This window comes from Gymnoscopelus braueri (genome assembly GCF_963280865.1).
Source record: "Gymnoscopelus braueri genome assembly, chromosome: 15".
NCBI lineage: Eukaryota > Metazoa > Chordata > Actinopteri > Myctophiformes > Myctophidae > Gymnoscopelus > Gymnoscopelus braueri.
In genome coordinates this window covers 35,780,205-35,789,639 of record NC_137620.1, presented here as the reverse complement: position 1 = coordinate 35,789,639, position 9,435 = coordinate 35,780,205, and the positions used below count along the sequence as shown (strand labels likewise).

Below are 9,435 nucleotides of genomic sequence, written 5' to 3'. Positions count from 1 at the left end.
GGTGATATAACAACAAATTGACTAGTAATTCAGAACGTCTGATGGGCGGTCTCAGAGCTTTTCCTCAGAGCGCCTGCACGCCCAGATGTCCTGACTCTCTGAACCATAGGTGATTTTTGTCTCTGCCAGCAGGGGGGGCAAAGAAAATATATGAACATCATATGTTTTTATATATGCAACATATATGTTTATCATATATGTTATATAACATAATATACGAAATTGGCCACCTGCATATATTTCTCTATATACGTACATATATATATCTATATGTGGCATATACAGTATGTGGACATAGAAGAGTATATATTTCCTATATATCCACACATATGCACATATATGAACCTGAATATGGCATATATTCTGTATATATTCTGCATATACTTGCCATATATTGCCAAAAAATATCTATTAAAAAAGAAATGCTCTGAACTATAGTGCAGAAAGCCTGTCCGAAACCCCATGTCGGAAGGAGCACGTATTGGCCTTAAGTCGGTAGCGTTCAAGTGGTTGATAGTCGTGTTTGTACCTCTACGGGTCCGTCCAGCAGGACAGGGTGGCTGAACTCCATGAACTCCTTGTCCACAGACAACATGCCACTGGCCTCGGATTGGATGCCACTGCTCCCCACCTACAGACAGACAGACAGACAGACAATACATCATGATCATTCATCAGGATACACATACACTGAGCAGACACGCGTGTGTGTGTGTGTGTGTGTGTGTGTGTGTGTGTGTGTGTGTGTGTGTGTGTGTGTGTGTGTGTGTGTGTGTGTGTGTGTGTGTGTGTGTGTGTGTGTGTGTAGGGCTGCAATTATTGATCATGTTCTTAGCAATTATTCTATCACTTATCTGATTAATCACATAATCTTAGTTCTTTTGAATAATATCAACAAACCAGGCCAATTATTTTTTAAATAATCAATTAGTCTGATTAACCAGACTAAGTCTGCGCGTGTGTGTGTGTGTGTGTGTGTGTGTGTGTGTGTGTGTGTGTGTGTGTGTGTGTGTGTGTGTGTGTGTGTGTGTGTGTGTGTGTGTGTGTGTGTGTGTGTGTGTGCATTGACCCAGACGCCCTATACCAGTGGTTTTCAACCCTTTTCACATCAAGGTCCATTATTTATTCTGCATTTGAGCCATTTTGATGAGATTTAGACTTCGAATATTTTATTATCGTTGGATATGATTTTGTCCACAATTCCATGCTGTATTGATGTTGGTACCATAGGAGAGATAAACAGGCAAACGTTGATCAAAATAACAATCCTTTAATTAAGTTATGCAGATGTTTAACAATAATGTAACTTTTGAGAGCGTAAAATGAAATCAAATGGACCCGTAAGGGTCCATTTGATTTCATTTTACGCTCTCAAGAGTTAAAGATCTATAAGTCTCCATTTGATTTTACCAATTTATTAATCATTAAGCCGGGGACCACCTGGAACCACTGGTGGTCCCCGGACCACTGGTTGAGAACCACCTCCCCTAGTAATACCTTGCAGATGCGCAGGCTGTGGATGCCGGTGAAACAGTTGCTGAGGTGCGGCTGCACGGCGGCGGGGTTGCGCGACTGTCCCAGGATCTCCACCAGGTCGTCGTCGGAAAGGAAGTAGAACCTGGGGAACAGCTGTCTCCTGGTGTCCAGGTAGCTCTCCAGAGCCTTCTGGATCTCCTCCAGCTCTGTGATCATCCTGCCCAGCTTCTCTGGAAGCCCTGGAACACACAACCACCACCAGATGGACAGAATAAACAATCAACTAACGTAATCACATCACACTGGTTGACAGGGTGTAAATATGGGTGCAATTTATTTTTTGGCATCATTTTGTTGTATTACAGAAAGGGGGAAGAGGGGGGAGGGAGAATTATTTTTATAAGCATGTCAAAGAGAACATATAAAGATCAAGATCAAACAAAAAACACACAGGGTAGAAACTTCTCAGGTAAAAAATAAAAAAGACTTCCCACAGACGGACAGATGGAGAGACGGCAGGGTGGTACAGGTCTGGGTTTATACCAGACGGTACAGGTCTGGGTTTATACCTCGATTCACATTCACACCACGTGTTATAATGATTCTTCAGCTGAGAGAGTGTGGAAAGAACTCAATACTGAAGCCTTAATTCTCAAAGGTTACATTTTTCAGAAACATCCTCGTCGTCTTAACTTGAATCGGTTGCAGATTTAGAAACTGTGGGGTCAATCTATAAGCAGGATGATACATCGTTTTGTAGCTCTGATCCCCCACACTTTCACACGAAAATGACAAAATGAAAACGCTAATGGGCTAATTTTCAATTAAGCCATTAGTTCATTGAAGTAGACAGACAGATGGACAGACGGCGGGGGTTACAGGTCTGGGTTTAGTGTATGACTCCAAATTTGGGGGAGGTTTCAGCCCCGATCAGAACCCCATCGACTTGCATTCTGAAATTAAAATTAATAAAAATGTGTGTGTGTGTGTGAGTGAGTGAGTGAGAGAGAGTGAGTGCAGAGACTCTGTGGGCGATGCGTGGGTGTGCCTAGTAGAGGAGGGAGAAGACATGGGAAGTACAAATGCAAATGCATCATGCATCACTTAAAACCTATTTAGACCTGAGGCCGATTCTAAAAACACATTCTAAATCGTAAAGGTCCTTACACACCGGCGAATGTGCGAATATACGCAAAATTCGGACTCGTTCCGAATAATTAAAAGACGCTTTTTCGCTTCGCTTTTCCGCTTTTTCGCGCCATGTACGCTTGCATTGACTTTATAAGGTTTTTAAAAAAAGCGTATTATTCGCACGAAAAAATCGCCCCGGTGTGTAAGGACCTTAAGAGTTGTCTGAAAATAATTAACAGAATTGTCAACATACGCACACGCACACACACACACACACAAACACGAGAGAGAGAAAAGGGGGGAAGAGGTAGGGAGAGAGAAAGAGAGGGAGGGGGTAAGGGGGAAAGAGAGAGAGAGAGAGAGAGAGAGAGAGAGAGAGAGCGTGTTATGGGCCGTTTATCCAACAATTAGATTGACATTAGAGGCAGCTGTGCATAATTGATCAAATAACGCATTGAACACAAGCTCATGATTCCAGGAGGAGAGAGAGGGAGTAAGAGAGACAAAACAGGAGAGAGAGAAGGTACCATAATGCTTTTTCTTTTCTTTTTCATGAGTCACACTGTTGACCCGCCGCGGCCGCCCTGCGATAATTGCATCTGAAATCTTGACCCGTCTGTCCACCCGCCCCGCGGTTCAACCCGCGCGACCTGCGCATCACTAGTGGCTAGAGATTCAGGGTCTGGAGCCAGGCCAAGCAACATCTAATTTGACACATACTCAGTGGTGGTGGAAAGTACAGTAACTAAGTACATTTACTCAAGTACTGTACTTAAGTCAAATGTTTAGGTACTTTTACTTTACTGGAGCATTTCAAATTGTCAGTACTTTTACTACATCTCAGAGACAGATATTGTCCTTTTACTCCACTACAATTATTTGAAAACTGTAGTTACTAGTTACTTTGCAGATATACATTATTATATTATAAACCATACATGAACCACTTTAGCTCTATTTTATACATAGACTATTTGAAAATAGCCGATCTACAAGCTCACAACGTGTCGCAGCGCGGCACGTTGTGAGCTTGTAGATCTGCTATTTTCAAACATTTTAGTACTTTTAGTAGTATATTTTGATACCAATACTTTTGTACTTTTACTCAAGTACATTTTTAATTCCGGACATTCACTTGTAATTTCTACATTGCAGTATGGATACTTTTACTTAAGTAAAACATTTGAGTACTTTTTCCACCTCTACACATACTGTACGTGTTCCCGACATTAAAGGTATGAACATTGTATAGGTTACAACAGGTCTAAAAATGGGTGTGATGGTAGTAGTGGTATACCAGGGTGCTGGGTTAAATAAAGTATCAGTGTGATGGTAGTAGTGGTATACCAGGGTGCTGGGTTAAATAAAGTATCAGTGTGATGGTAGTATTGGTATACCAGGGTGCTGGGTTAAATAAAGTATCAGTGTGATGGTAGTATTGGTATACCAGGGTACTGGGTTAAATAAAGTATCAGTGTGATGGTAGTATTGGTATACCAGAGTGCTGGGTTAAATAAAGTATCAGTGTGATGGTATATAGTGGTATACCAGGGTACTGGGTCCCCCGCAGGGCGTTGTGGTCCCTCCTCAGGCTCTCCATGATGTTCTTCCAGCTGGAGCTGACCACGTCAAACTGCTCACACTCCTCACACAGCTGCTTCCTCATGTCTCCACCCAGGAAGATGTTCTGAGAAGAGAGAGAGACACACACACACACACACACACACACACACACACACACGCACAGAGAGATTACTATACTTGTGAGGACATCAACATTTTAACCCATTTAGACATGAGATACGATTCGACAAATGTCTTCTAAATCCTTAGTTTTTTGAAAAACATTTAGTTTTTTTTTATAATAAAAAAATATATATATTAAAAGATTTACACACATTTTTAAATAAATAAAAAAATAGCATATCTACAATCATGAGCTTGTAGATCTGCTATTTTTGAATAGGCAAAGAAATCTAAAAATGACACAGATACTTTCCTGGTCTTAATGGGTTATGATATGACAGTGATTTTATGAATGATCTCTTTAATTTTTTTATGACATTTTTAACCATAAGACCAAAGCCGGAAAATATCAGATCTAAAAACTGTGGGGAAGAAGTGGAGCTTGTAGATCGGCAATTTTTCGGTGCACGACACCAACGCACAACTAAGTGTAAATCAGGCATAACTCCGTAACTAATCCCTAAACCTAATTTATGTCTAATCCTAACATGAATCATCTTGTAAACCTAACTAGAAATCTTTTAAACCAGGGGTTTTCAACAGATTTTGACCCAGGGACCACCATCCTGATTAAGAGCAACCTGGGGACCACCACTATTGTGCGTGGTGGGTCCATCATAGGCCCACCTCACACAACAGTGGTGGGGGGTTCATGCAACGCAGGGAGCTGGAGAAAATAGCTATAATATCAATATAATATCTAATAAAATACAGTGATTTTGTTTGAATATGATGGAATATGATTAAGGATTACTGTGATTATGGTAAGCTCACATTTCATATCACACACACACACACACCATACAGTAAGAACTCCTGTAAGTTATTAAAAGTAAAAACTTTTTTTTTATAAGTAAAAAAAAAAAAAGTTTTTTTTAATTTTTTTATGCATGGCCAGGGACCACCTGCAATACCTCCGCGGACCACCAGTGGACCACCGGTTGAAAATCCCTGTTTTAAACCATAAAACAACCATTTCCCTTGTGAAGAGCAGGAAAATGGTCCTCACAATGTCTATTTCTCACATTCTACTATACTTGCGGGGACATTTGGCACTCGCAAGTATAGTAATATAATACAAGCACACACACACACACACACACACACACACACACACACACACACACACACACACACACACACACACAGGGATATAAAACACAAAGTGGCAGGAGACACAGGAGGCAGAGTTGAAGCCAAAAAAGAGCGAGAGAGAGAGAGAGCCAGGAGGAAGAAAGAGACGGACGTGCGAGAAGATGAGGTGTGAAAGTTATGAAGAGATAGACACAGCGTGTCAGCCAGAGAGAGAGAGAGAGAGAGACAAATCGATGGAAGGGAAAAAGTGTGGAGGAGGAGGAGGAGGGAGGGGTGACGGGGAACAGAGAGAATGTGAGCAGAGTGAAACATGGAGAGAAGTGAAGCAGACGGTTAAAAAGCAGAGATGAAAGAGCAGACAGACAGACTGAACCCGGGTGAAGAAGTACTCACATTTTCTTACTTAAAGCTCAATAGAGTACCGACGTCCTGGTGTCACTCCTGGGTTACTGAAGTATTTCTTCTATTTAAAATCCCATAGGGAAATCTTAGATTGCGTCATTATAAGAACGTTTTTTTTTTAATAAACAAATCGGCGCCGCAATTCTTTCAGGTACATGTGACTCTGTGCCGTTTTATGATATGGATTTACATTTGACGTCTGTGTTTGGAGATTATTTAAAAAAAAATCTTACTCTATGGATAAATTAGTACTTACAATATGATGCGATCTAAAATGACCCTATGGGATTTTCAATGGAAAAAAACAACTCTTGTGACCCAGGGAGACAGCGCTCTCTAGTGGCGGTGGCGTCAGACATCGGTTCTCTATTATGTGATTTCTTAAGTGTGAATAAAATGTGACTTTCCAATCCAATCCGTATGGTAGAGCAGTGGTTCTCAAACTTTCTCATCTCAAGGACCCCCAAAATGCTAATGTATTGGGCCGCGGACCCCCATCTCAAAATATTTTGTTCCAGGGACCCCTGAAACTAAATCTAGTTTACGATGTAGATCGGCTATTTTCAAACATTTTAGTACTTTTACTTTTTGGTACTTTAAGTATATTTTCATGCCAATACTTTTGTACTTTTTACTCAAGTAACATTTTGAACACAGGCCTTTTACTTGTAACAGAGTACTTCTACATTGTGGTATTGATACTTTTACTTGAGTAAAAAAAATGCAGTACTTTTTTCCACCACTGATGAAAAGTATTAACAACACAAGAGCTTGTGACTTAACCCATTAAGACCTGGAACGCATCTGTGTCACTTTTTGATTTGAGCTAAAAAAGCATTATTTTTACACTTTGGCTATTAAAAAATAGCAGATATACAAGCTCATAGCGCGGCACCGAGTGCCGCGCTATGAGCTTGTATATCTGCTATTTTTGAAAATTCTTGAAAATATGCGCAAATCTTTGAATATACATATTTTTAAAGCGAACATTTTTAACTCAAATCTTTGCTTCTGGGACCCCCTGGAACAAAATATTTTTGAGATGGGGGTCCGTGGCCAAATACATATCATTTTGAGGGTCCTTGACATGAAAAATATTGAGCACCACTGATACAGAAACATACGTTTCTCAGACAGAAAACTGAAAAAAGTTTGGATTTAGGAGACGTTAAATAATAACTATATTGAATTCCACTGGAAAACACGCCCCCCCCCCCCCCATTTCCTGAAAAGTAACAGTTTTGGCGATGAGGTTTCCACCCGACAGAGATGATAATCAACCAGTGCCTCCGAAGACGAATGCGGTTTAGGACACACTAGAGCTGGAAGAACATCAAGGGCCTCACAGCATTGTTCAGGGGATTTAATTATACAGCATTATATAACAGACAATATGGTATGTTTACACATATCTGCTTGTGCGTCATACACCCTATATCCTACAACTGTACACACAATGAGATTGTGTCAAATACACAGTACAGATCCGTGCGCATGTGTGTGTGTGTGTGTGTGTGTGTGTGTGTGTGTGTGTGTGTGTGTGTGCGTACCTCCAGGTACATCCACAGGCGCTGCGTGGTGAGGATCATCTCGATGACCTCCTGCACCTGAGAGAGACGGCGTTCCCAGCGGTCCACTTCGCCCACGAAGGGCCTGACAAAGCGAGACGCCTTCATGCCGGACAAGACCACCTGGTTGTCCTCCAACGTCTGCAACACCTCCTCTGTCCCCCTGGGAGAGAGACACAGAGAGACAGAGACACAGAGAGACAGAGAGAGAGAAACAGAGAGAGAGAATTGGCTTTTTATGCCATGTAGCACTTTGAGATTTGTGTCATTAAGTGTGTTACAAATCAAATGTATTATTATTAGAGACAGAGAGACATACATACAGACAGACAGACAGACTCAAATTACTCAAAATGTTGCATCATCACTTACAAATCGTACTGTGTACTCCCTACAATGCACTTATAAATGAAAAGTTAACGGTTATATAAGTTTATAAAACTTTGCTTGGACTACCATGAGTCTGTCCCTGACCTCTTGTACTTCGTAACAGTGTTGATTTTGACAGACATTTTTTATTTAGTTTCATTCATAGTCTTTTGTATAACATTCCATTTAGTTTTCGTCATCGACATCGTTTTAGTTTTTGCCTAGTTTTAGTCGACTAAATATCATAAGGTTATAGTCTTTACAGTCTTTACAGACTAAAATGTATTTTGGCGGTGCCGTGATGGCGTCGCAATGGTTGATTTTACCCTTGGTTGCATGCTGAAAATAGCCGATCTACAAGCTCACAACACGTTGCAGCGCGACGCGTTGTGAGCTTGTAGATCTGCTGTTTTCAGAGCGCAACACCCGAGCGCAACCAAACATAAAATGACGCAATTGTCAATATATTTTATATAATATATATTATATTTAGTCTTTCTATATTTAGTCATCGTACTCATTTTTATTTTGTTTTAATTTCGTTTTTGTCAGTGAAAAAAGGTAGTCGACGAACATTTTTCGTCATAGTTTTAGTCGATGAAATCAACACTGCTTCGTAAGATATGGGTAAAAAAAACGTTCAGAAAAGAGCATAACAATCCCTCAGCTCATTGAGTTCCAATCACAACTATTAATAACCTCTCCATCTCACTCAGACGGGCAGAAACCTCCTATCTCATTTTTTCATTTTTTTCCCGTAAATTAACGACCTATTTCGTCATACAAGAGTGTCACTACAAACGTAGTGAAAATAGCAGATCTACAAGCTCACAACGCGTCACACTTTTTTCTTTCATTTCCTGACAAGTAACGGTTTTGGACTTACAAGGTTTGCGCAAGACAGTGACGACTTCCAGTCACATTCATTAACGCTGTCGCCGAGTGTTTTTTCTGTTATTTTTTTTGCACAAACATTTCATCAACACCTCTCAATGTTGATTGGTTCGTACATATCATTTTTTTACCATCTCTTGCCCTTTTTTGATTCACAAGTAAGAAACTTTTTAAATGACTCTTCTGGCTCCAGGCAGTTTCCTCTCCATCTTCCTTGTTTAATTCACTAAAGCCGGGAAACGCATCTCTGTCATTTTAGATTTATTTGGCTATTAAAGAAATAGCAGATATACAAGCTCATAGCGCGGCACCGAGTGCCGCGCTATGAGCTTGTAGATCTGCTTTTTTTTTTTTTTTTAATCTTGTACATTTTGTGCAAGTCTTTGAATATACTTATCTTTTAAAGCAAACCTTTTTAACTCAAATCTTTGCTTCTGGGGGATTCTACAAATATCTAAAAAAAATGTCAAGGACCACCCAGAATGATATGTATTTGGCCATGGACCCCCATTTCAAAACATTTTGATCCAGGGACCCCCAGAAGTTGTAACAGAGTTAAAAATGTTCGCTTAAAAAAACACACATTCAAAGATTTGCACACATGTTCACAATTTTTCAAAAATAGCAGATCTGCAAGCTCGTGCCGCGCTATGAGCTTGTAGATCTGACACAGATTATTTCCCGGTCTAAACGGGTTAATTCCTGTCTGACTTAATGCCGCACTATTTTCTTCAATCTATCAATTTTCTTCAGT

General features: G+C 40.3%; 1 protein-coding gene across 1 annotated transcript in view; it reads right to left on the bottom strand.

Moving 5' to 3' along the window:
- Positions 1-9,435, bottom strand: part of dnah2 (dynein, axonemal, heavy chain 2) — a gene marked incomplete at both ends in the record, with an annotated part of 428,475 nt that overhangs the window by 210,255 nt on the left and 208,785 nt on the right. Inside the window, 4 exons of the mRNA XM_080450915.1 lie at positions 530-631; positions 1,498-1,715; positions 4,156-4,294; positions 7,401-7,581. Of these exons, the coding sequence (XP_080307041.1) occupies positions 530-631; positions 1,498-1,715; positions 4,156-4,294; positions 7,401-7,581 (640 nt within the window). The remainder of the gene's footprint in view (positions 1-529; positions 632-1,497; positions 1,716-4,155; positions 4,295-7,400; positions 7,582-9,435) is intronic.